Source organism: Gopherus flavomarginatus, chromosome 8 (assembly GCF_025201925.1).
Source record: "Gopherus flavomarginatus isolate rGopFla2 chromosome 8, rGopFla2.mat.asm, whole genome shotgun sequence".
Taxonomy (NCBI): domain Eukaryota; kingdom Metazoa; phylum Chordata; order Testudines; family Testudinidae; genus Gopherus; species Gopherus flavomarginatus.
Genome location: NC_066624.1, coordinates 111,935,618 through 111,963,226, shown reverse-complemented (window position 1 = coordinate 111,963,226; position 27,609 = coordinate 111,935,618). Strand labels below are relative to the sequence as shown.

General features: G+C 48.6%; 1 protein-coding gene across 2 annotated transcripts in view; it reads right to left on the bottom strand.

The window, feature by feature from the left end:
- Positions 1–1,754: 1,754 nt before the first annotated feature.
- CCDC50 (coiled-coil domain containing 50) overlaps positions 1,755–27,609 on the bottom strand; it is a 55,863-nt gene continuing 30,008 nt past the window's right edge. The window contains exons 5-11 of one of the 2 annotated variants that reach the window (XM_050964817.1): positions 20,333–20,447; positions 11,802–11,917; positions 10,445–10,489; positions 9,473–9,577; positions 7,531–7,610; positions 6,126–6,235; positions 1,755–4,996 (exon numbers count right to left, since the gene is read on the bottom strand). In XM_050964817.1, the coding sequence (XP_050820774.1) occupies positions 4,977–4,996; positions 6,126–6,235; positions 7,531–7,610; positions 9,473–9,577; positions 10,445–10,489; positions 11,802–11,917; positions 20,333–20,447 (591 nt within the window). In that variant the 3' untranslated portion in view covers positions 1,755–4,976. The other variant, XM_050964816.1, reaches the window with a different exon arrangement.

Sequence of the window (27,609 nt, the reverse complement as noted above, 5' to 3'; positions counted from 1 at the left end):
GACAATACTGATACAGTGAAACTGTTTATTGGGACAGACAGTACTGTAGTTAAGGGGGCAGCGTGTGTCTCCACCACTGCCCTTTGCTGGATAGAGTCTGAACTGCGTCTCATTATAGGCCCTGTGCTGCTAGTTGGCAATGGAGAGACATGTCCAGCTCAAGAGGCAGGACCCTGTGCTTTCAGCACAGGAGGTGCTGAGTTCTAGGCCTGCTGTAGCCGTTGTATGCAGCATAGTGAAATTATTAGAATCACAAAGTTTGTTACAGCATCATCTTAAAACAAACTGTGCAACTGCTACCGATAGTGATTAAAAATATCTTCTCAACAGAAGCAACCAGCTATTGAGATATATATACAGCTCCAAGCTGCACTGCTGAACCTCCCATCATAAATCAGTGCTGCCCCATAAATATCTCCCAAACCAACAAAAGGAGGGGAAGTCAAGAGAGCTTTGGAACTTGGGAGATGAGGGGCCAAGAACTGTCCCCTGTACTAGCAGATGGGCAAAATTCAACTGCAGAATCTGGAAAATGATGGGGCAAATGCAAATTCAGATGTTGTTCCCTGGAGCTGCAGGATCCCTTCCATAACAACTCTGCTTGGATCGAGCTTCCCAGGGGGCAAGGCCCGTGGGACAACCCAGATCCCACTTCCACCTAGGCATAAGTATTGTGCCCATCCCAGTCGTATCTCAGCACAGCCACTCTTGCTCTGCAAGGCTCCCAGCACTGAGAACCTGCTTAGGGCGGCAGATGCCGAGAGGATATGCTGCACAAGAAGGCCACTTTTGATTATTGTACTGATTGGCCATGCTGGGTTACAAGAGCACAAGGTAGGCTGGGGATTCTGCAGCCTTAAAATAAAAACATTGTATCTGCACTGCCTCCAAAACGTTCCCACTTGCAGAAATCATCAATCTGCAATCCACAGTTAGCTGGCACACAGGCTAATATTAATCAAAAATTAAATCCTGAATAAAAACCACATACGTACATACATCAATCCAGTGTGGTAAGTTGAATGAATACCCTATGCTGGAACAGCTGGCCTGATTTGGCACAAAATAAAAAATCACAGAAGTTGACTATAAAACAATCAATTCTTTCCTGTATTAAAGATGAATTGTCTCAATTACCATCTTTAAAGACCTGCCTTGCTGAAATATAAAAATACTGTACATATAAGATCCCTTTGTAGATCTAAGCACATTTCAGCTGTTGTAGATTCTACCCCCCCTCCCCATGAGGGAAGTCAAATGATAAAAAATAACCTACCAGTTAAAAACATTTTTTTTCACAACAGTAACCAGAAAGTCCTTTAAAAGTCATGAGGTTAACTTGCTGCCTCTGTCTCCTATTGGCATCCTCCATTCTCCTCATTGTACAGTACATGTCTTAAAATGGCAGGCTGGATTTATTTTATAGCACACTGACTCTGATCAGAATGGCTACGGTGTTGACTACCCTGGGTTTAAGGCACGATCACTCAGCTGGCCTAATCTTGCTCCTCAAAGATCGCTACAACTCTTGTGCTTTGGACGGAAGACCAGATGGTGGCGAGAACATCGACCAAGACCAGGTATGGAAAATCCATTTGCTTCCTGCTCTTATTGCACGAAGTGAGCCGCACACATCAACGCTTCAGGTGGCATTAGTGATGTGTGCCTGCCAGCTAAGGAGACTCGGGAAGCAACTGCCATGGACTCTCTGTTGCTGGTCATAAAGCACACAGGCAGAAATGCAGCAGAGGTTTTTCCGGCCTTTTGCTGTATACGTTTTAATTTAGAGCAAGGTAATAGGCCAAGCTACTTAAACGGGGGCAACAGAAAGGTTGGTTCCCTGGCTTTCCATCAGGGAAAGAGCACATAGCCCTGGTTGGGTCTTATTAGAATCATCACTGACACCAACCAACCAGCCAGAGCTTTTGCTCTAAGGGCCAATGTTATGTCTGGCAAAAGCAGCGGCCACTCAGCTGAGAGCAGCAGAGTCATTCATGGCTGCTTAGGCCTGTGCTGAATCAGGTCCTCGATCTTCCACCTATTGACGACCTGATCCTTGCTCAACAGATGCCTACTGACTTCAACAGGAGCAGGGCTGGGTCCTTAGGGCCTCGTCCAGTTCTCAGTCAAGTCAACAGGAGCTTTGCCACCTAAGCATGTTACATCCCATTGAATTCAATGGGACCTGAGCACCCTTCTTGAATAGGGATGCTTTCCAGAACCAGGCCAAGAAACAGGAGCAGGATCAGGCCCTTAAAGACTTTCCTAATGAGGATAAGATGGAAATTGCAGCCTCCAGTTGGGGCCCGGGAGGGGAAAATCATAATTAGCTGCCAAACCCCAATAGTAGCTGAGCTCCAGGGGTCGGATTCTCCCCACCTTGTGACATCACTTATACTTGCACAAAGCCACTGTAAAATGCAACCATATTCTGACTTGGCAACTTTTTATACCTCCTGGATGACCCGAGGGGCAGGTCATGGTCTTGGACCATTCGAGAATTGTCAGTACAGAAACACCTCCAGCCCCCGTTCCATTTCACAATACATACAGGTTGGGGGAATGCAGGGAAAGACAGAAAAGAAGTGGCATTCTCAGCAGTAGAAACTTTGACTGTTCCATGAAATATAAAAATAAACATTTATAACAAAAACCTTGCAAATGGCACCAGCACATTTGCCAAAATTGTCAAATAAAAAATACACTGTGCATCTTGGGATTGTTTCCTTTAAAACTCTGTTAACACTTCTGACAAGATGGATGTGGGGCAACTGAAAGAGCAGGAGACAAGGGCAGTCAAATCTAGCCACAGGCTAGGCACTTTCCTGAGAAGAGGTAGAGAGCTTCCGAGACCCCTGGAGAGAGGCAAAGGGGAAAGCAGGCACGCTCCTGTGCAGTCTGGAGACATCGGCCTGAGTCCATTCAACAGCAGGGGATACCAGCAATGCAGAAAACACTCAAGTTACTTCTAACTCACCTAAGCCTTCTTTTCATTCAGAACACAAGGAGTGTGGCCTGATACATAGAGCACTGGACTGGGACTCAGGAGACTGGGTTCTAGTTCCCGCTCAGCCACAGGTTGATGGGTGACCTTAGGCAAGTCACCTCGCCTCTATTTGCCTCAGTTTCCCCATCTGTAAAATGATTTGTAAACTGCTTTGAGATCTACTGATGAAAGGTGCTGCATGGTGGCTATTGTTATAACACAGGGTAACTAATCGGAGGTAAAATTCTCGTGAAGACCAGGCAATTTGTAGTTTGCACGTGAGTTAGAAGGTCAGGCTAAACTAGGCTGCTCCATAGCCTAACTCGACCTGCTAGCTCGTGGACAGCTACCAACTGCCTTGTCTTCGCTAGGACTTACCTTAGCTGGAGTTAAGAACACACCTTTTTTCCCCTAGGAAAGACATGGCCTTGGGGCCGGATTGGGGCCCATCCTGCAGACAGCTACAAAGGAGCAGAGGGGGCAGAAGCATTCCTTACTCCCTTGTACCAGCACAGTGCACCATCACTTCATGCAAGCAGGCTCTGGAGAGCCATTGTGTCTCCTACCTTTCCGTGCACTCAGCAGCATCGGGACCCTGGGAGGTCAGGGAACCAGGCGATGCACCCAGGACAGACTTGGTGCAGTTTATTGCCTTTCTGGAGTAGCAGCCATTCAGAGGGTTTCCACCCAGGCTGCTTATCAATGCACTGCCACTGACTTGTGGACTGGCCACCTAGCCCTTATTGGCTGGATAGGCTAAAGAACTTACTGTATCTATGGTCATCTTTGCAATTCAAATGTATTTGCACAGAGATTGACAAAAATGCTGAGGTTGAAAGAACTGGGAGGCAGCTTGGGAGGTACTTGTCTCCCATGGGGTGGGGGCAGAGACATAAGGATCAGTACAGGAGAGAACCTAGGCGGGTATCTTCGAGTGAGAGAGGATTCCTGCACTCTGGGAAGTGATTAAGTTATCCTCACATGGCATCTTAAACAGAGACTGGGTGCTCTTCTAGAAAATACACTCTGGTTCAGCCACAAGTTATTGGGCTCAATGGAGAAAGAATACTAATGTCCTCCATTTTTACTGGGTGAGGTTCTCTGACCCGGGCCATGCACAAAGTCACCCCAGATAATCATAATGGTCCCTTTTGGTCCTATGGTCCATGGATTTATATTCCCCTCCAGCTCTACCACTGACAACTGCACCAAGAAATTGAAAACTTCTTTAAAAACAATGCATATGAGATGTACAGCAAGAGCTGACGTTTTAGGCCTCTGAATAAGGGGTTATGACTCGGACATAGAAGCATGTTATGTGCATCACCCAAAGGGTGTTTCCTAAGAAGTGACTGCACAACAGAGACTTTGTAGACAGAACAGTTTTTTCTCCAAAGGGCGTGAAGTCCGAGCACCCTGCTGGTAGATGGCATGAAGGTGAACCCGTCTTCATACAACTACTATGGAAAATCTCAGTTGCTCTGTGTTGATTTAGCTTCGTTTCCTCACTCAGGACTCGGGAAGATGTGCATTCCTGGTTACAACAGAAAGCTGTGTGTCATCTTAGTCACAGGTTAATCTCCATCCTATTGCTTGATTTCTGCATTGCCATAATCCACCTCACATCTTGGACTTCCCCCCAATTGTCTGTCTGTCTCTCTCTCTCTCTCTGAAAAAAGATCAAGCCACTAATTGTCAAAGATGCAGCTGTAGCTAAAAGAGATTCCGAGGGCTGTAAAGGTGTTGCCAGATCAGCTAGCTGGGTACAGCTGGCCAGCTACACCATGGCTAGATTTTACTGCACTACTAAAGTGATCACAACCAACCGGGAAACCAGGATGAATAGACACTACTTATTGACATGACATTGAAAGAGGAAGAAGTCCTGAGGATGGAACTCGAGTTGGGTAAAGGAAATGAGAAGCTCTCCTGGGAATTCCAGTAACATTTGCTACAGAAGAGAGTCAGTATCAATGCAAAGTCTAGCTTTTTACTGCTTGTAATGGAAACCTATAAAACAAAAAGGGAAAAATCAATTAGCACAGCGCAGTTCTCAAACTGGGGTGGCCATGACCCCTCAGGGGGTCACAAATTATAACGTGAGGCTATCAGTCTCCACCCCCAAGCCCAGCTTCACCTCCAGCATTTATAATAGTGTTAAATATGAACAAAAAAATTCACACTCCGAGGCTTGCTGTGTGAAAGGGGTCAGCAATAGAAACATTTGAAAACCACTGGCATATAGCACAGTGAGGATGACTGGATCTAAAGCTTTCTTCTAGTTCTCAGCAGCCCTGAGGCTGGTTTAACTGTCTGAGTGTAGGTGCATTCAAAAAAAAAAAAAAAAAAATCGGACGTGGGGAAGGTGTACTATTAGGGCCAGTAAAGGTTCAGGAAACACCTGGATAGGTCCACGGAAAAGACAAACCCTTCAATTGCTCTCATTCTGTGAATGGCCCCTTATGGCCCACCAGTGAGACTGGTACTAGGGGCTGATTCAGCATCTAATAACCTATACAAAGTGCTCCCAACATCTCCCCTCCCTTCCACATAAGCTAGCCCTACCCCTTCCTCTCCAGCTATGAAAGCTGGAGAATGAAGGGATCCCAGCCTGAAGCGACTGCAGAAAGCACCGTGCTTAGATGCGCTAGTGAGGAGGGCTATGGACAAACCACAGACAGGCCGATGCACGCAGCAAGTCTAGTGCTCTGCAGGAAAGCCTCAGCCTTGTCATCCACCAGCCAGACAGCTCTTTGAAGGTTTCCTAGCGCGTCGGACTGTTCTGTGTAGCAGGATGAGTCAACTGAAGCTCATTGCTCTGCTGCCTTCACACCATTCCCACTCATCCTACGCCTTGAGCTAGTCATGCGTGAAAATGAAACTGTCAAACCCTCCTATTCTTGTTCTTTATTGTGTGTTCTCAAGAGGCATAATTTAGCTCTTAGATGTAAGCTCTTTGGGGCAGGAACTCAAGAACAGACGGTTTATGAGCAGGATCATGTGTCTGTAGGGTGTCATGTGATATCCTCTCTATCCACACACAGCAGCCACCAGAAAGTACTGTTTTTCAGGCTGATTATTTGAACTGAGTCACCGATGTGAACGAAGTGCTGAAGCCGTTATGCGCCGCTCTTCTTACCTTTAGGAGAAGACTCAGGTTTAGAAAACTGACGCACAGTGCTAGGCTGGCTTGTAATACCACGACTGTGATAAAAGTCGTCCAGTTCTGTGACTGGAGGCGGCGGTGGCCTGCCAAGAACAGAAAGGAAACAAAGTCAGGAAAAGAATTACAATAACAATGAAGCACCCAAAATAATCCCCTGCAGCACATCCTGCATGTTGGCAGCAAAGGTGTCTGTGCCGTTTGCTCTCCTGGGCTGAGCTTCTATTCACAGATTCCAAGGCCAGAAAGGACCATTGCGATCATCCAGTCTGTGCTTCTGCACAGTCCAAGCCAGAGACCTGCCCCAAGGCTTTTAGAAAAGCATCCAATCCTGAGTTAAAAATTGCCAGTGATGGAGAATCCACCACAACCCTTGGTAACTTGTTCCAATGGTTTATTACTCCAATTGTTAAGTTATGCATCATTTCCAGCCTTTAAGGCTTTCAAATAGTCTCCTTTTAATAGATGGGGTCAGAATTTATTGAATGAAAAATTGTGCATCTTAAAAATAGGCCTTTTCTCACAAACGTTTCTCAGTGTTCTAGAAATATGTTGCATTAATTTAACTGAAAATTTTCACTGGATAATGGTTTTAATGTGTTTTCAGTAAGCAAAACACATTTCAACTGGGAAATCTGATAAGAACATACAGTGATAAATTCTGTAGTGAAAATAGGTACATTCTGAACCTTGCAAAGTGAGAACAGTTCTGAAATTCTAATATTTGTATTGATTCCTCCCCCGCAACCAGCTCTATCTTTTATTCATTTAAAAAAAAAGAAAGATTTATTAGTCTCGTCCCAGTAACTTGGCTTAAACCCACCAAGTTCGACATCAATGTTTGGCCCTGCCTTGCAGGCGCTGTATCAGGGCGTGAGAAGGTTGTAATCTGGCCCCCAAGCACTCAAGCGCAATGTGGCGAATCAGTAAGATTCACCCAGTTGCAGTGGATTCCCGTACTCAGGCAGCTATCTGACTTCCGTGTGTCTGTGAGTGAGTAAGAGAGAGAGGGGGGCAGTGCATGTGTCTCCATTTATTAACGCTGCATAGAGACAACCATGGTGTCCATTTGATTTCAGACATTGAAAAGCAGCTGCTCAAACTCCTGGAGATATTTAACCCACTAAGTGCCGCTGCCCAAGCTCAACTCTCTTTGCCACTGTAGGATGGGGACCCTTCAGTGGCTAAATGCCATGGAGCCATAACACCAAACCTCAAGGAGCACCTCACAGGCCCCTGCACCTTCCATCCCTGTTCAGTGTTCAAGCCCCTGCACTCCCCTGCCTCCAGTCATCTCCCAGAATTTGCTCATGGAGATTCAACCCTTTGCTTGTTTCCTCAGCTGATTTGCCCAGTTTTATAGAGCGGGCGTGCAGCTCACCGGGCAGGTTTGTCACTCTTGAGTCTCTGAGGTTCAAGCCTCTCTCTTGACCTTGGACGCGCGGATTCACTTGTGTCACGCTGAAGGGGAGAAGAGAAGAAGGCAGGTCACTGGGGAGCCATACACTTTCCTTACAAAACATGGGCCAGATTGGCCAAAGTAGGCACCTGCGACTGCACAAAAGAAGCAGTGACCACATACACCCATTCAGCAGGAAGCAAAGCTGGGAACTCCCAAACCCGAACCACCGGCTTCTTGCGCCAAGCTCCTTTTGCTGTAAATACAAGGCAGGTTGTTACGTTGCTGGGGCCTATTACTAGCAGTGGACACAACTATATGCATTAAGCCAGAGTATGACACACACTGATCCATTGTGCACAGTGGGCCAGAGATCCAGCTGACAGTTTGCATGTGTAAATACATGTCATTTGCACAGGCACATTGGGTCAGGCATATGCAAATGAGTGTCTGCAACAGTGCAAACCTAACTCTGGAAATCTGGCCAGACAGCTGACAGGCTGACCTAGCTCAGTGGCAGACGTGGGCAGAGGTAAACGCACCTAAGACTCACGCTACGCCATTTTTAATCTCTACCGAACCTGGAGCTACACTACTTCCTATTACCTCCCAGCCCGCCCTTTGCAGAGGTACTTCAAAAGAGGGGTCAGTCCCCTGGTTATGCGACTGTTTCTTTAGAATGGAGATGCAGTTTTCTTCCCTCCGAATGGCTAAAAATGGAACAGGTCTATGTTGCGTCTAATCTCCTGTATCTGGCAGTGGCCAGGACTGACTGTTGCAGAAGGAGATGTCAAATGCCTGTGACTTTTCAAAGTGCAGGCCACATTTACAGCAACAGTTTCACGGCCACCTCTCCTCCACGTGAGTCATATTACCCATCCTCGTCGCAACTACAGCAAAGCATAGGTGGAGAAACAACACTAGGAAAAGTGCTTAATGACTTTTCCACTGTCTTTGAAAGCAATTTGGCAGCTGGAAATAAAGAGAAGCCAGCACCATGCAATTAGTTACCTCTCCACGAACTGCTGGTGGTTCACAGATCAGTGAGGGAACCTCTGCCACAACACACACCTTGTCCAATACTTGCACCAAAGGGAAACTTCCCTTGGACTTTAGCAAGAGATCAGTTTTTACCAGATAGCTTGGAAATTCACCAGTTATAATTCCTCTCCTGCCTAGTCTAACTGCAAATCCCCCTCCTGTTCATTGAAGTGACCTCTTCTGAAACGCACGCAGGGAACATCTACGCTGCACTTTCAGACCCGAAGCAGCAAGTCTCAGAGCCCAGGTCTAGACTTGGGCTTGCTCTAAAAGCAGCAGTGTAGACGTTACAGCTCAGGTGCTGAAGCGTGGACCTACCCTAAGCTGTTTGTTCTTAAAGGGCTGCGCATGCTGGATGCCCGGCACTGCTACCGCATCTCCCCACCCAAAACCGAATCACAAATCTGAGCCAGCTGAACTCCATGTTGGGCATGCAATCGGCAGAGCACAAGGCCACATAACTCCACTCTACTGCCAGTTTCCAGGAGGTTCATCGCAGGAGAGGACAGACTAATTCACGGACAGCAGTGCTTTGTTGCCGCTGTACATGCTAGTGGAAATCTGCAGGTTTCAGATACGATCTGCAGAATTTCTTCAGGGGCTTGGGTCCAAGATGAGATGCCGAAAACCCACAACGTGAGAGGGCTTAAACAGGTGCAGCGGGTCATGGTGCTCAGCACCTTTCAGGATCAAGCCCTTTAACATTTTCCACTCTAGTTACTCTCCTGTTTTAACCCTCCAAGTGCTGGCATCTACAGCCCCTCCTGCACTCTGGATTAACACCACTTCTATCTACCCTACTTCACCTATGCCTCAGCTACCCCATCTGGAAAATGGGAACAAAACCACTGGCTTTGTAGGGGTGTTCTGAGGCCAAGCGTACCTTCCAGTCCTGGTCCTGCCTTTTCTTTTCCAGAGAGGACTTCTCTCGGTCCTTCGTTTTCTTATAAGCCTTCTTTTCCTCCACCATCAACAGGCGAGCTATTTCCTAACAGAACAAATACAAGCCCCATGTAAGAGAGCTCTGGCTTTATTTTGATTTCAAGCGAACTGAATGCTTTCCCATTGCGTTTTACAATTACCGCTGCTATCAGAGGAGCTAGGGATGGTGCTTTTACCTCACTTGCCATCACAAGCGCTTTGATCCCCCATCTGGCTGGCTGCAGAATGATATAGCTGCAAAGCTCCTGGGTTTGCAATTCACTGTACATCTTACTAGCTGACCTCACCATGGCCGGATTGAGCAGGAAGCTGGACCAAACGGCCAAACCTGCTCTTCGATTCCATTGGCTTTATGGGCAAGCCAAGGTGCAAAGCATCGGCAAAGTTAACAACAAGTGAAGGGTGAAATCCCGACCCCACTGATGTCAATGGCAAAGGTTCCATAGACTTCGAGGGGAGCCGGGACTTCACTCAAAGCCCTGGCCCAGAGAAGAGGTGACACTGCGGTGACGGGGCAGATTATACACTGCATGCATCGCCCATCGCTGTTTGCTTCTGATTTGGTGGCAGGCCACTCTGGATCAGGACATCCCCTTCCTTCCCTCCCCCTCCCCAAAGGTGGGGCTTCTCTGACCGTCCCCCTCAGGGCTACTAGAGTCACTCGTACGTGGCCACCATCATCAGGAGCTGGCAATGGAAGAAAAGGCTGGGCTGCAATCAGGAAATGCAATTTACTGCCCTGAAGTCTCAAGAAAGTGAAAAGAAGTGACAGGCAGACAGAGCCCTGCAAGGATGGAGGACAGGGGGGAAGTGCCAGAGGGGAGACCTGAGGCACAGACAGACATTTCTCATGAACCACGATTCGCAGCCGTTTGGTTCAAATGATTAAACTCTTAAAGGGACAGGGGCTCACCTCATCCTGGGCTACTTGCGCTGCCCTCTTATCAACCTGGTTGGCCTAGAAAAAGAAAAAGCAGGACCTTTGAGACATCGAAACAATCTAACAATAGCAAAAACATGCTGCTTGGGGCCTGCCCAGAATCACATAGTTCTCTGCTCCCTAAGCAGGTCAACCCTCTCCGCGTTTGTCTCGCTAGCCAGGTTAAAGTAACAAGCTTGGTTTTTAAAATCCTCCAGAGGTTTTGCTCTAGTCCCCCCCTCAGTCACAACTCATCCTGCTCCCCGCCCCGTCCAATCCCAGTCTCCTGCATAGCTTTTCCCAGCATCAGCGAGAGAGACTCCTCCTCTGCACCTTCCATCTTCCCATGCTGCCCTTCTTGCATCTGTCTGTCTACCTCCTCAGCCCTGTTGCAGATCACCCCCTGGCAAGGCCAGTGCCAGGAGGTTTCGCACCCTAGGCGAAACTTCCACCTTGCGCCCTCCTCCTTGAGGCCCCCCCCCCAATGGCAGCTCCCCCCCCTGCCCTGAGGTGCCCCCCCGTGGCAGTTCCCCCCTTCGCCCTGAGGCGCCACCTTTGTGGGCACCTCCTCACCCCCCACCCTGAGGCGCCCCCCCCAACCAAGCTCACCCCTTCTCCGCACACAAACACAAGCACCCCGAGCACACCGCGGCTGCTTCCCTTCTGCCTCCCAGGCTTGCGGCACCTAAGCTGATTGACGCCGCAAGCCTGGGAGGCGGGAGAAGTGAAGCAGCCACGGCGTGCTCGGGAATTAGGCGAGGCAGGGCAGGGGTGAGCTGGGGCGGGGAGTTCCCCTGTGTGCTGCTCCCCCTCCCTTACTTGCGGCAGGCAGCCCTCCCCGCACTCCCGTGCCCCAGCTCCCTTCGCCTAAGTGCCGGCGGCGACCGGGGCGGTCGAAGATCTGGCCACTGCGGTCGCTGCAGAAGAAAATGGTGCCCCCCAAATGCTAGTGCCCTAGGCGACCGCCAAGGTCGCCTAAATGGTTGCACCGGCCCTGCCCCTTGGCTCTCCGCCCCGCCTGTGCCATCTAAGGTGTCTGCCTTGGTCATTCACAGACTCTGCCCAGTGCTCTGGGAAAGACTGAGGGTGCGTGAAAGAAATGATATAAAGTCAAGTTGCATTTACTGAAAACTGCGCGAGGTCACTGTTCCAATGCATGGAATAGGACCCAAAGCATTTAGGGACAGGTTTTTAAAGGTATTTAAACACCTAACTCCCATCGCTCCTAAATACCTTTAAAAGTCTGGCCCCTTACATGACAGCTGCACATTAGCTCTCAACAGCAGCTGACACTGGCCAAGGGGTTAATTTCCCAGTCACTTGTTAGCTAACTGTCGTCATCTCTGCTCACCAGAAGCTCTTCCTCTTGCAGTTTCCTAGCGATCTCTGCATCATACAGCTCCAGGTCCCTACGGGCCACTCGGGGTTTGGCATAAACAGCTTCTTTTGTCCCCTTCGACTTCAATCCTGCAAAACCAGGAGGGAAATCAAATCCCTCAGCTCCCATGCAGCTCTGAATGGGACCACTCCCACCCTCTCACCCACCCAACTGCAACAGGCTACTTTCCCAGCAGCCCAAACGGGCTCTGCTCAGGAGGTCCAGAGATCCACTACTGGAGACAGTGATGTAGGAAAAGCCTCTCTGAAATGCTGGGCTCTCCAAAACCAGCCTGGGACAGGTTCTCATGAGATTTCTGGCCATTACTGCCCCCAATTGGTTCACAAATGCAGCAAGGACAGCCCTTCTTTTGGAGAGAGAATAATTAAAGACTTCTGAAGCTCCCACAAGGTTCAGTTCTTGTTCTGCACAGAAAGCGGGGTCAAACCACCCCTATTTTAGATGGTTTCCACAATGGGACATTTTTAGAGCCAGTCCAGACTCCCTTTGCACCAGGAGTTGGAGAGAGAGTCAGAGGAAGGTCAGGGACTCTCCTCATTCCTTTCGGACCGGATACAAGGATGCTGCACTTAATCAATAAGAGCTCTATCTAGCCTGCATCTTCAGACACTCAGCTACAATACTCTGATCTCAGGATAATCCAGTGAATGCCTCTCTCTGCATCGGAGATCATCTCTCTCTACCCTCAATTCAGCAATTACGGTCTGCTCCAAAATTAATCATCTCTACCTACCACCATAGTGCAGGCTCTTCCTACATGGACGGAAGGGATTTTCCTTCCGTGTAGGTAATACACCTCTTCAGGTGACAGTAGCTAGGTCAATGGAAGGATTCTTCCATTAATCCAGCCACATCTACCCCAGGCGTTAGGTCAGTGTAGTTACAGCACTCAGGGGTGTGAATTGTACAAACCCCTGAGCAAGGGTGACCAATCAATCAAACTGTTAAGAGCAGACCAGGGCTTAACCAGTCTTCCCCCTCCTCAGAGTACAAAAAGAAATGTTTATTTCATGGCTTCCAAGGCCAGAAGGGACCACTGATCATCTAGTCTGATCTCCTCGATAACACCGATCAGAGACCTGCCCCACAATAATTCGTAGAGCAGAGCTTTTAGAAAAAACACCCAATCTTGATTTAAAAAATGGTCAATGATGGAGAATCTGCCATGACCCTTGTTAAGCTAGTCAGCTGTTAATTACTTTGACTGTTAAAAGTGTACACCTTGTTTTCAGTCTGAAGTTGTCTAGCTTTAACTTCTAGCCACTGGATGATGTTACCCCTCTCTCTGCTGGACTGAAGAGCTCATCATCAAATATTTGTTCCCCATGTAGGTGCTTACAGATTGTTACCAAGTTGCCCCTTAATCTTCTCTTTGTTAAGCTAAACAGACCGAATGTAGCCAGACAGCAGTAATTTCCGTATTGCTCCTGCCCACGTGAAGTAGGAATCACCAGCACAAAGTGCCAGCTATAGTTTGGGCCCACAGGAAGAGGAGACGAGCTGCTACTTGTATTGCTTGGCTATTTTAGTCATTGTGCAGTCACTATACATCCAGTGGGATGCTTTGCCATGGTCTCCCAGAGGAATGACTGTGACCCTTATTGATACACACACCTTATTGCATTTCCAAAAACAAACTTCTGCAGGAGCTTTGCACAAGACTCACAACCCCCTGCAAGGTGGATACAGTGGATCATCTCCACCTTACGGAGAGGGAAGCTGTGGTGCAGATCAGTTAGGTGACTAGTGCAAGTGCCTATTAAGTCTGAAGCTAGACCTCAAGTCTCCAAACTCCTGGCTTTTTTCTTCAGCAATGAGACCATCTAATGGCACATTTGGACTTTTAAAGTGCACTTAATTTGTGTGCTCTACATGCATGTACAGCAGCGCACCACAAAATGAACCAGGAAACACTTCTCTAGAAAAACAGAGATTCTCTCTCTTTGGCAAAAAGCTAAGAGCTTACACAACAGCGTCGTACCCCGTGGCTCCCATTCCAAAAGCAAGAGCTCTAACGGAGGTGGCTAGTAGCCCCTGAGGACAGCGGTCACTGCTAGGTGTTGAGCGCTTTTGAAAAGCTGTCCCCAAAGAGACAGTGCACCCCTCACTTGAGGGGGGCAGATTCTTCCCTCATTTACAACCCCAGTGAACGGAATAGGATGGCAAGTGTGGCTGAGGGCAGAATCTGGCTCATTCAGCTTAGAGTTTGCGCCCCCGGCCTCCACTGTTTTTGTTCTGGTGCCAGGAGACCGCGGAGCTGGTAATTATCGTTATTAGTATAAGGCTGTTTGCACCAGACAGCGTGAGTCGAGTTCATAGCAATTCCGTTTCACCCACCCACTAGAGTATACCAGAAAGTTCGATATGAATAAGGAGGGTCTTATTAAGGAAGCAGGCTGTCCTGGTACAGAGAACAAGAGTCAAGACCATTTTCTGTCTCTCTAGGTATTTGGGCAGCTCCGATCACCGTTGTGCCCAGAGTCGACGCAGAACTCTCTTTATCACACTGGAGCAGTGGAGACCTGGGAACTTTCCATTGGCATTTCTAACACAAGCCTAGGAAACAAACTGGCCATCTAGACAGATGGGCCCAGACTCATATCCTAGACAGAGACCTTGAGAAGAACCAGGACAACCTGATAAATCAGACTCACACCCTGCATCCTTTGCCCAACCCCCTTTCTCAGTTACCTGGGTCTCGATGGCGGTCTCTGTCCTTTTCCCAGTTCTCAGCGTGCAGGGAAGGAGACGTTCTTGGCCCGTGTCCTGCTCTTTTATAATCGCTCTCCTCACCCCTCCTATCATACTGCCTGTGCAATTCCTCTGTGTCACGGAGCCTCACTTCACAAGACCCCCTGGGGGACAGGCGGTCTTGGCGGTGGGACTTGTGGTTTTCCAGGTTTGATAACCAGCTGCTGCTGCTGTGGTCCTGAGCTGCCTCCAGATCAAGACTGGGAGGTCGCCTCGCTCTCTCCTTGCTCAGTGGCTTCCTGTCTCTTTGCTGCTGGCTTTTGCTGTGGTCCCAGGCTGCCAGGTCAGTCTCCAGGTCCAGTTTAAGAGCAGGAGGCCTCCGAGGCCTTTCCTTGCTCAGTGGCCTTCTTTCTTTTTGCTCCCAGGTGGCACGTCCTACCTCTGTGCCCAGATCAAGGCTGGGAGGCCTCAGAGGCCTCTCCCGGCTAGCTGGTTTCCTTTCCTGCCGCTCCCAGCTGCTGCTGTGGTCCCAGGCCTTGTATTCATCTGGTCTGTCCAGATCAAGGCTGGGAGCTCTGGAATTCTCACGGCTCAGTGGTTTCCTTTCCAAGCTGCTGCTGCGGTCCCAGGGTTCATAGTCAGCTGTCCTGTCCAGGTCAAGGCTGGGAGGTCTTGGAGGCCTCTCCCGGCTGGCTGGTTTCCGCCGCTCCCTGCTGCGTCGGTGGCCGTCCCTGGTCTTGCTCAGCAGAGGAGAGCACCGAGACTCCTCGGTGGCGGGGTGCTCGCGTTCAGTGCCATTATCAGACAGAGCCAGGGAGGCTCTTTGGGGTTCTCTCCGCTCACGTACATGCCTGTCACCACTCTGGGCTCTGCGGGGCCTCAAGTACTCACAAACCTGCTCCCTGGAGCTACCTCTCAGGTGGTCTGAGTGATGAGGGATGGGACAAACAACGAAGCAGGTTAGTGACACACAAGTTAATGCCAGCGAATAGGGGCGAGCTCACGCAGCATGCAATGGCACAAGCATGACACGGGATTAGCTAAAAAGGCTGCTCCATATGGAAACAGGTAAGCTGGGCAGCGCAAACATGCAGGGTCAGAACAGGAACCTAAGGTACAGGTGGGCAGCTGAGAGTTACACAACACAGTGGGGACCTAATTAAGCAGCTAAACCTGGAGGCGTAAGTGGTGGACGAGGGACTGACGTGATGCAGGTTTGGTTTGCTAAGCACCCAGCCATCTGGATCCTTATCTAAAGCCTGAGTGCCTGAAAAACAAGGCTGGGTAACTCGAGAGATGGGGGGCAGGGGCTCTCGCTGCCACCTGGGCTCACAAAGAGCATGGGGCCAGCCCATTTCACCGTGTTTCCTCACTTCCAATTGCTCCTGGACCCAACCAGAACCAGGTTCGCAAAGGGGAGCTTAATGGAGAGGGGTGGAAGGGTGCGGAAGAGAAGAAACTTACTCAGGCCTCCTGAAATGTTTTGGTGTCAGTTCTGACGAGAGGTTTAGATTGGGTCTCAGGTCTTTCAAAACCTGTTTGCCCAGCCCTAGTTTTAGCCATAAGATTTCAGTAAAGGGTGGGGGGAGGGGGGAGGACCCCTACCATGTATTTTCCTGGGGGGAGGAATAATGCTCCATGCTGTGAAATTAACGCAGCTTGGAGACAGGCCAATTTTATAAGCTCACCCATTACCATGGTATCTGAGCACCCTGCTCGAAAAGTAAACCGAGGCAAACCACCCTCCCTTCGGTGAATCAGAGAGGAGCAGCTCTGAGGGCGTTTAGTTCCCTCATTAGAGAGCTCAAGTCTAGACTAAGTATCACTGTGGAAATTTAAGGGCCAGATGGTACTTGACAAAACTTAAACACGGAGTTCAGAAAATGGTTTCTGACAGCAGTGTCGTTAAAAAAAAACAAAAAAACATTCCCCTTGGCCGTTTAGCAGATTTCCTTCATCTGAGCTTTCCACGAAGCGGGTGGAAATCCTCTTTGGTTTTGCTTTCAAAGTGATAACTAGATACCAACGTTTAAGGGTGGGGGAGTTAGACGTGTGCCTACCCACAATCTTTTGTTCGATTTAGTTTCTAAGAAAAGTGTTGGGGCAGAGTGAAATGCTCCATGCAGCAGAACAGTGAAGCACTCAGAGTACACCCATGAAAATAATTCACACTAAGCTGAGATGACTGTAAGCGGGATTGCAGCACAATGAAACAGCGAGGGACTTTCCTTCTCCATTGTGGACACAGTTTCATAATAGCTAAGAGACAAGGTGGGTGAGGTAATCTCTTTTGATGGGCCAACTTCTGTTGGTGAGAGACACAAGCTAAGCAGAGCTCTTCTTCAGGTCTAGGAAATGTACTCAGAGGGTGTGTCTACACTGCAATGAAACACCTGTGGCTGGGCCGGGTCAGCTGACTTGGGCTCCCAGGGCTTGGGCTGTGGGGTGGTAAAATGACTGTGTAGATGTTCGGGCTTGGCTCTGGGACCTGAAGCCTGGGCTCCGGCCACCTGCGCTGAATATCTACAAAGCAACTTTTAGCCCCACAGCCCAAACCACACCTGGGCCAGCCATGGCCATGCCCTGGGTCTTTTATTCCAGTATAGACGTAACCAGTGTCTCACAGGTAAATACAAAGCCCAGGCTTGCCAGGGCTGATTAAGTCTGCTGTGAAAAGCGACAGCTGCATGTTTGTTAATATCACTTTTCACAACAGATGTGCTAACAAGCAATATATAAACTACAATGATTTGGATGTGTATATGTGCATATTTATTTGGTTTTCCTAAAGCTAAGTTAAGTATATCAGGAAAAAGCGTGAGAGGGGCCACCAGCAAGAGTTGGTGGTCGCACTCTGAGGCCACCAATTTTTTTTTTCCTGAGAACCCCTGCTTTAAGCCAATGGAAGAGAGCTCTCTTGGCTTAATAACTCCACCTCCGTGACAGGTAGTGCCTATGTCGGCAGCAGCAGCTCCACGGCTGACATAGCGCTGTCCATGCTGGTGATTAGGTCGGTGTAACTCACGTCACTCAGGGGTGTGGATTATTCACACCCCTGAGTGTTGTAAATTATACCAAAGTAATCTGTAGTGTAAACATAGCCTGAGTACCTTTCCCAGACCTGCCTGGAGCAGAGCTCAGTGTAAGCTAAAAAGCTCGTCTCTCTCATCAACAGCAGTTGGTCCAATAAGAAAATACCACTTCATCCACCTTGTCTCTCTAATATCCTGCAGTCAACATAGCTACAACATTGCATACGATAGCAAAGCTCATTTTAAGGTGGCTCTATTGCACATTTTTTGTGTTCTGTCTTAAGGAAAGCACAATTAAAAACTGTTACTATTCTTTGAAACAAGGAGCCAGTCTTGGGGATCAAAACAACCGGGTCTCTTTAAATCATACCGCTTAGAGAAATCTCTTCCAAGCTGTAAGAAATGCAGCCTACTGCAAACCAATCTTGAAAGCAAATGTGTGTGCGTGCCTGCCCCTTCTTCCCCCCATATTTTTATTATATTATACATACACACACACACACACACACACACACACACACACACACTTTTGAAAACCACCACCAAAAAAACCAACCAAGAGCTCAAAGGATAAATATGGCAGTGTCTGTTAAATGGTGGGTTTTCCTGGACAATTTCAAATGCAAGTGTTATCTGCAGATGATGGATAGCGGTTTAAAATAAAATGATCTGAATGATTTACTGAACAGTGACTAGAAACTAAAGGGAAGTCAGAAAGCCAGGAGTCAGTTTCTGCACAATACTGACAAATGCCTACAACCCAGCATCACCTATGATTAGTTTAATCTTGTCTGCACAGCTCAGGAAAAGAGCAAAAACAAGCCAACCAGCCATCTCTGAGAGGGAGAAGAAAGGGAAGGACAGCATGAAATGCTGAAGCTCGGTTGGGAAAGGATTGTTCCTGAGTGGGTAACTCCACCATGCCAGACAACCTGAGCAGGAGATTTGGTGTCCGTGAATCTCAGGACAGTCAGCTTCCATCCAAACTGCTGTTACTGTGGTGCCCTGCAGTAGATGCAACATAAGCACTCTTGGGGTTGGTGCCTCTTTATTAAAGAATAAGAGACAGGGTGAATAGGACAATATTTTCCAAGGCACAGAATCTCTCTTCTTTAGTATTTATTTTTCCTTTTAAAAATAGGGATGGTTCTGAACTAGAATCTCCGATCCACACCCACTCTGAATATGGGGGAAGCTTGGATCCAGATCACAACACTTTGCAGATATCCTCACTTGATGTGGGTTCTAATACAAACCAGTAACACTGGGTCCTTATCACCTTGCGCTCAGGTACTTCACAGGTGCCAGAGCAACATGCTAGATGCTCTTGGTGCTTCTAGAGAATCCACTATGGTTAACTATCTAGTTGCTAAATGCAAGGAGAAAAAAGGCCACTACTACTGGCTGATTAAGGACCTTCGATCCTGCTCCTCCCATGGTTGGATCCTGTTTCTAGACTGTAGATCATGACAGGTGGAAGAAACTGGTGGGAGGGAAATGTCACCATGCCATTTTTCAGCCTCTCATGATATCCTGCTCTCCAGGTGCATCACGCATGGTGCTGCGTATCTTCTTAGCATACAGGTTCAGAGAATCAGATATTTCCATCTCTAACTTCTGCTGTGAAATCTAGCCAATCATCCTACCCCAGCAAGAGCAAGATTATTCCCCTACAGCATGTCCCTCACTGACTTGCCAAGTCGAATTCTAAAAGATTCCAGCAGATCTGTCACCACTTTCATTGGGAGAATATTCTGTGTATGGAGATCTCATCATTCTGATGTTTCCATCTAGTTGCTGCTACAGTTTGTGGTATGAGCTTTCTGGCCATTCTAAAGCTTATTTCTGATTGAACTTTAGTTAAACATTTTACTTGTGAGGGCAGATGAAATATTTAATAATCGGACACAGATCTTAAGGTCATAAATCAGACGTCTGCTCTTCAACTATGCAATTCCTGAATCAAAAAATGGCAAATCCTTTCCCAACACACATTTTCAGGAGGAAGAACTTCAGAAAGAACCGCCACCAGCAAAGAGAGCAATTTTCACACTGTTCAATAATTAAACACCCCGATTCTCTCCTGATCTGGAGGGAGGTTGTGTTTGATCATAAAAGCAGGTCCCCAAGGAAAAACAGCCCTGCAGATTACATTCTTTCCATGATTAACAGACCAGAGTGATAATCTTGGTGAAGATGTTCTTTGGAGACCCTCCTATCTTTCAGTAAGTCATATCAGCTGAATATACTGGTTCTAATGCTGGATACATACCTGATAGGAATTCTGTTTGAAAGGCCACTCCATAGACCAGTTCATTACACACTTACACCACTGCCGGTATTTCAGATGACCACACAAATCAAATATGGAAATACTATCCTTAAAATCATAGTGTCTAAATTACCTTAAGCTTTCTTGTTAGTACACTCCATGTTAATAAATTAGACACTCACACTGTCTGCCACGTATCATCTTTAACCACAAGCGGGTTTTACGCACATACCGTTCCCACCCTACAACCCATTTTAATGGATCATTAAAGTAAAAATGGGGACAAGAGCTTTACCTAATCGCCTGATTCTAGCCTAGGGCCCAATAAGTCAATGACAAAACCCCAACAGAGGTCACTGGGTTGTTAAGCAGAGCAGAAGAAATGAACTTAACCCAAAATCCCAGCTCTCTCAGCAGGTCAAACTGTCTAGCTCAGGATCACTGGTACTACAGAGCGTGTGATCCTTGTGCTAGAGAGGAAAGGTTACCTCCGTTCTCTGGGCAGTAACTGTCCGCATGAGCGGCGTGTCCCTGGGGTTCTGAGTAGTGCTTTTTACTCTTCTTTTCTTGCAGTTCCTTCTGCTGTAGGATGCGGGCAATGTCCTAGAGGTGGAGGAGAGACACAGTCAGGACACTTCCCGAGAGCACTGAGAATTCTCTCTCTTCATTATCGCCAAGGAGATGCTAAGTTGTACCTGTACCAGCTGTGGACACTTCGCCTGCTATTAGGATGAACAGAATGGTGTAAGTAACAATCCTTCCCATTTCTCAAGGCCCCCCATGTAAAGATCCCAATGAGCATCACAGACTTAATTCACCCTCGCAACATCCCAGGGATTTAGTTCATTACCCTCAGGTTTACACAAGGGAAGATGAAGGCACAAGGAGATCAAGCGACAACCTGACCCACATGCTGGCTGGTACACCCCACAGCTCTCTTACCAAAGGGAATGAGGGGACAACATGGCTTTGTCTTCCTGTCCTTTGCTTTGAGGATGAGGGATCCTGCAGGACACCCTCTTCCCCATCATCCCCCCGATACACAAATATGCATGCAAGGAGCGAATCAGCATTGACCATGCTATGGTGTTCTACTCCCCGCTGTAGTGCGACTATCTGAATGGGTTAATTTTAGCGACTGCCAGCAGTAAGTATTGATTTTATTTTAAGTGAGGTCAGTTGTAGGTGCACTGGTGGAGTGGTGAAGGCGTTCAGGTACAATCCTGGAGGCTGTGGCCCCGAGTCTCGCTTGTTCTGATACTGAAAGGCCACCTCCCATTACAAAATGGGCACCGGCTCCATGGGGTTAGGGCAGCCAAAGGCAGTTGGACATGACACTGGCCATGTCGCTCCTTTGTGGACAGTCAGCTGTGAAACTGATGTGCCTTAACCGGTCAGCCTGATGAGCCATTGGCCCAGGGAGTTTTGACTGTTGTAGCACTGGGCTGGCACCAGGAGCTCTCGAGTCCTATTTCCAGCTCTGATGCAAACTGCCTTGGTAGAGTCAGACAAGTCACTCGATTCTCACTTCTCCCATCCGTAAAAGGTAGTCTCACCTCCCTCACATTCAAATCAGCAAGTCTCCAGCCATAGTCACATACATATCTTGCAACTGCTCCTCAAATAGCCAATGGAAGCAGAGCTTGAAATGTCTATAGGTGGATTGGAACTGCCACACTGGACCAGAGCTGCGGTCCAGCAATTCCATTATGCTGCTTCACCAGTGGCCACTGCCTGATGCTTCAGGGGCAGGTGCAAGAAACTCTGAAATAGTCAGTCAATCGTGGAGTAACCAGCCCAGAGGTGAAGTTTCTTCCTAACCTGTTAGTTAGTGGATGCCTTATGCCTTGAAGCAGGAGGGTTTACAGATCCAATCAAAACACTTGTTTTTAAATCCTCATATCAAATGTCTGGAGATCTTCTCAAAAGCTATCTGAATGAACAATCCTTTTTTGAATCCTACACTAAGCTCTCGGCTCAGTACCTTCTTGTGGCAGTGAGTTCCACAGGTAAATTACGAATTGTGTAAACTACTATTTCTTATATTGGGTTTAAATTTGGTGCCTTTCCTTTTCACCGAATCCCCTTTATTTTATATTATAAGAATGGCTCATTAGGAGCACCAGATTCACTTTCTCCATCTACTTTGGGTTGTATATATCTCCACCCATCGCCATAGTATCTGAGTGCCTTCCACCAAACAAACAACTATCAAGAGCAATACCAAAATTCCTATCTGACCCTTCCCCCTTTTCAGGGTCAAAGCTCTGCTTGGGTAGCTAGTTGGGTTCCCCCCCCCCTTTTCTTTTTTTTCTTTTGTTTTTGTTTTTAGGAGGGGAGGTAGGGAATAGAAGGGGGAATATTCCCATCCCTACAGCCATCATCATTTTATAGCCATTTGTCGTGCCCCCATCACTTTGGTTATGACCATGGCACCTCCCTCACTGGAGGTTTTTAAGAACAGCTTAGATAAACTCCTGTCAGGGATGGTTTAGATAATACTTAGTCCTGCCTCAGTGCAGGGACTGGACTAGATGAGCTACTGAGGTCTCTTCCAGTCCCACATTTCTATGATTGTATGCAGAAGGTGTGAGGTGCCCGTTCTGACGTCTGAAGGTGATCACATGCATCGTCCAGCCCTGAAAGCCAGAATCTCCAAAGCAAGGAAGGCGAGACTGAATTTTCAAGCTTCAGGCTTTCTGGATCCACAGCGAGGCTATTAAAAACAAAACCCTCTCTCATACCCACCCACACAGCAGTGCAAAGCACCTTCCTCTTTACCTCATTGCTTTTCCTCCCACTAGCATAGTTCTGGGTTGCGTCACTGCCAAATGCGAATTGTTTATTAGCACCGGGGTTTCCAGTTCCAGGTACGAACTTACTTCAAACTGGGTGTTAAATACAGGGACTGCTGTACGTCAAGCACAGAAATGCATTAATAGAACGGCCAAGGCTGGCGGGAAAGAAACAGGAAAGGGATCTTTATAAGAAAGGAACAGTGCCTGGTGCAGAAGTGTTGCAGCCAGCGCTGTCAATGGAGCTCAGTGGACAGGCATGAAGACAGCAGGGTTTGACATTTGCCCCATCAGTTTTCCTTCATGATGATTATTGGGAGGGCGAGCCTGTAGTGCTGCCAAGCAACTGGCTGCTTGGGGGCCAGTACTTTGGGGGGACCCCATGTTCTGCAATTCCCAGGGCAGCCTGATTTGCGGCAGAGGGATTAGGGCTGGGAGAGGAAAAGGACAGAGGAACTCAGCACTAGATTCTGGCAGCAGGACTGGTGGGAGAAGACGCTGTCTTGGGGCACTGTAAATTGAAGGCCAGGACATGGTGTGCCAAGGCTGATACAAAAACAGAGGGAACAAACTCAGCTGTCACCAGCTAAACCATGCCTAGAGACAGAGAAAGCTAAAGAAAAACAACGTAAGGAATGTCATGAGGTCCCGCTAGAATCCAGAAAGGCTGAGAGTGACCATGGCCAGACAGGCAGTCCTTATGGTGGGATCCAACGGGATCCCCCATTTTGGAACTGGACAGAGACATCCCAAAATCCCTGGCATGTGGGCCAAGGCTGCAGACAGTGAGCGGCCATTTGGGCTCCATATCCCCAGGGTTTGAAGCCATGTTTAATGTGATTTGAAGACAGCTTCAGGTGAGTCTGCTTTGAACACAGCCACCCAACGGCACCTGGGACACACCATGATTTAGAGCCAGTGCAGACAAGAAGGGTTTCTCAGGAGAAAAGCACCAAGGTCCTACTCTCTCTCTCCATTCCACGTCCATGGGCAAAGACGTTGATACAGCACCGCAGACCACGGTCTCCCTTGCCTCGTCTCTAAATATCTTGCCCTCGTTAGGAGACACTCCTCCACCTGGAGTGAACCTGATGGGAGAGCTGAGGAGAGAATGTCAACCTATGGGCTTCTCTGCACGGCGGTCAGTCCACACCAGCGTATCATGCGCCAACTGGTCTGTGGACCCTGCTGGTGTGCAATAAAAGTTCCCTCGTACAAGTGAGCACAGAAGCTACATTAGCACTAAGTTAATCTAAACTCCCTAGGTTTTCTCCATGCCCTAGACTGGAGCCATGAAGCAGCTGAAGGATTTTAGAAATGCCGGTCAGGGAGAGGCAATATGGATTGGTGGCTGAAGCAGACATGGTGAGTCAGAGGACCTGGCTGCTATTGACTCATTGAGACACCATGGCAAATCCCTTCTCTCTGTCCCCATTTTGCAGATGAAGAAACTGAGGACAACACTTTCTTCCCAAAGGTGCTGTGAAGATTTTGAAGTGCTAGCAGAAAAGTGCTACAAAAATGCAAGAGTGTTGTTATGGTAAACATGCTGGAAACACTTCTATTTCTGCTCTGGCATTGAAGGACTTACTGCTGGGATTTAAATTCACACTTGGGATTTCCATTATTTCAGGGTTTAAATCAGCCCTTTACGGTAATCTGCACTGTAGGGAAGGTGGGGGCAGCAAGTGGCATTTACAAAAACATCCTTTTGCCTGGTTGAGTTAACCACCGCCCCTCCTCTATTGAGTACAGCAAGTCTATAAACAGATCAATTTAAGCATACTACCTATTGGGCTGGGACAGTCCTGGACTTGTAAATCCATATAAGCTGGTTCTTAGAAAGTGGATTTTTGACCAGGCAGGTCAAGCGCTTCATTGCAAAACGCTGTGCGACAGACAGCGGCAATGCCCACAGCACAGAGCCACTGCGATCTGCAGTCACAGGATGCTATCAGTGTGACAGGAGTTACCAGATATACTCAGTCAACAACACACCCTTGTGTACAGTAAGAGCACAAATAGTCTGGCACGGCTGCAGTGACTTTATACACAAAGTCATAGTACAGGCTGCAACATAACTACTAACTAAGGCCCCATCCTGCAAGCTGATCTCCAGGAATGGATCCCTTTTACTTAGGGACATAGGTCACAGGATTTTAAAGGATCTCCTGGGTAACTGAGTCCTGTCTCTTGCTAATATGGGCAGCCCCATCATATAATCCTGTTCGTAAACATCACTGGGGTTCTACCCATGAAGGTCAGCTTTCAGGATCAGGACCCAGATCTGCACAGGCTAAAGAACTCCATTACATGGTCTGTGTCTGTTCTTCCTCTGCACACGGGTTTATGCAGTCCAATCACAGAGGACCCAATTCTGCCACCCTGACTCCTGCCGAGAAGCACCTTTCTCCACAAGGAGCCCCTGTGACCCCGATGGGATTCCAGCAGAGCCAAAATCCAGAGTGTGGAATGCTGAACTCCGCCCAATCCATGCCACGGGGACGTGCACCATAAATACACCAATACAAATACAAGCAAGGGCACGGCTTATCCAGAGCATCTAAGTAGGGCTTGGGTGTCTCTCAGTCCCTTTACCCGGAAAAAAGGCAAGAAACCCAGGCTCAAGGATAGGAGCGATCAACAGCCATACGTACAGGGTAATCCAGTGTTTAGTTAATTTCACTAACATTCAAGTACCTCCCATGTGCCAGGAAGAGAGGTGGAGGGAAAAACGCCAGAATAGAATAAGACAATAATACTACCACCACCTAGTTCTCATCGAGCACTTTTCATCCATAAGTCTTCAATATGCTGTACAAAGGAGGCCAATATTATTATTCCACTTACGATCATTTCATAAGGTTGTTAACTGCTGCCCCGACTATGGCCCAGGAAGCACCTGCTGCTTTTAGCTTAGTTCTATTTGTAAAGCCGCTAGGAAGGATGTGGTCTCAGAGAGAGCAGAATACACTGCCCTGGCAAAGCAAAGGCTCTGCAGTGCTCCACCCATTGTCCAGCTAGGTGAGTTTACTGCACAAACCCTTTGGTTTGTTAATAACACTTGCTTATTTCCTGAGGACACGTTCAAGCCCTCTTAGCTTTTAAGTGCGTGTCTGGTCAACTGCTGGTCACCCTGTTTAGTGTCCTGAGCAGAGATGATGCTTTGGAGTCCAATAAGGCAACAAAATCAGATTCCCAGCAAGCTGATAGTCTATGTAAAGGGAGAAATTCTGATCTCTGACGTTCTCCTAGAAACCATGCAGTGGTCAATGCCCTGTGCTTTGTAACAACCCCTCAAAGAGCAAAAGCTGCTAGCTATCCCTCGGCCTCTCATTAGAGTCTTAGGGCTTGTCTACATCACAAAGTTGCAGCGCTGGTGAGGGGGTTACAGTGCTGCAACTTAGGAGGTGTACACATCTGCAGGGCATCACCAGCGCTGCAACTCCCTGTTTGCAGCGCTGGCCGTACTCCCGTTTTGTCTCGGGTGTAGAGGATCCAGCGCTGGTGATCCAGCGCTGGTAATCAAGTGTAGACACTTACCAGCGCTTTTCTTGACCTCTGTGGAATAAGCAGGTATCCCAGCATACCTGAGGAAGCCTCTGGTAATCAAGCTGGTCTCCTTCCCCGGTTTGCTCTCGCGTTCCCCGAACCCCGAGCAAGCAGGTCTCCTTCCCTGCGGTTTGCAGGGGGGTTCGGGGAACGCGAGAGCAAACCGCGGCGAAGCTGGTCTCCTTCCCCGGTTTGCTCTCGCGTTCCCCGAACCCCCGAGCAAGCAGGTCTTCCCTGTGGTTTGCAGGGGGTTCGGGGAACGCGAGAGCAAACCGCGGCGAAGCTGGTCTCCTTCCCTGCGGTTTGCTCTCGCGTTCCCCGAACCCCCGAGCAAGCAGGTCTCCTTCCCTGTGGTTTGCTCTCGCGTTCCCCGAACCCCCGAGCAAGCAGGTCTCCTTCCCTGCGGTTTGCAGGGTGGTTCGGGGAACGCGAGAGCAAACCGCGGCGAAGCTGGTCTCCTTCCCCGGTTTGCTCTCGCGTTCCCCGAACCCCCGAGCAAGCAGGTCTCCTTCCCTGCGGTTTGCAGGGTGGTTCGGGGAACGCGAGAGCAAACCGCGGCGAAGCTGGTCTCCTTCCCCGGTTTGCTCTCGCGTTCCCCGAACCCCCGTGCAAGCAGGTCTCCTTCCCTGCGGTTTGCAGGGGGGTTCGGGGAACGCGAGAGCAAACCGCGGTGAAGCTGGTCTCCTTCCCCGGTTTGCTCTCGCGTTCCCCGAACCCCCCTTGAAGCCGCCCAACAGCGCTGCAGTGTGGCCACATCTAACACCACTTGCAGCGCTGGTTGCTGTAAGTGTGGCCACTCTGCAGCGCTGGCCCTATACAGCTGTACTAATACAGCTGTAACAACCAGCGCTGCAAAATTGTAGATGTAGACATACCCTTAATTCCTATTTCCATTTCCCCGAGTTAGAGGAGAGACCACACACCTGTTACTCTGCAGAGGAGAAGTTGTGCCTCACAGAATCCTTCTAATAAATAAGGGCACTGCTCCCTGGTTGGCAAGGCAGCTTTTCCCTCACTCTCTGGCTTCCCTGGATATATGGCCTGGAAGTTGGGCTCAGCAAAATGATTTCAGTCCAAACCCTTTGAAGTACATGGACCCTTATGACCAGACTGTGTTCTCATCCATTGGCTGCACTGGAAGCAGTGCGTGGACACCACCCCAGCAGGTGCTCCTGAAGGGATTATGTATCAGGCAGGCACAGCACTTCCTAGAGTGCAAGGTGACTGACACGGTTCTTGCATGCCTTGAGCACAAAGACTGATTATGCCCCATTCTTGCACAGGGGCATAAGGAGCTGCATGAATTCCCCTTGCACGGCATCTCCCCTTCTGCACATCCACAAGTAGCTGGGCATAATCCAACCCCCACTGGGCCAACACGTGCTTCAGCATTCGTTTGGCCAACGGCTGGAATATGC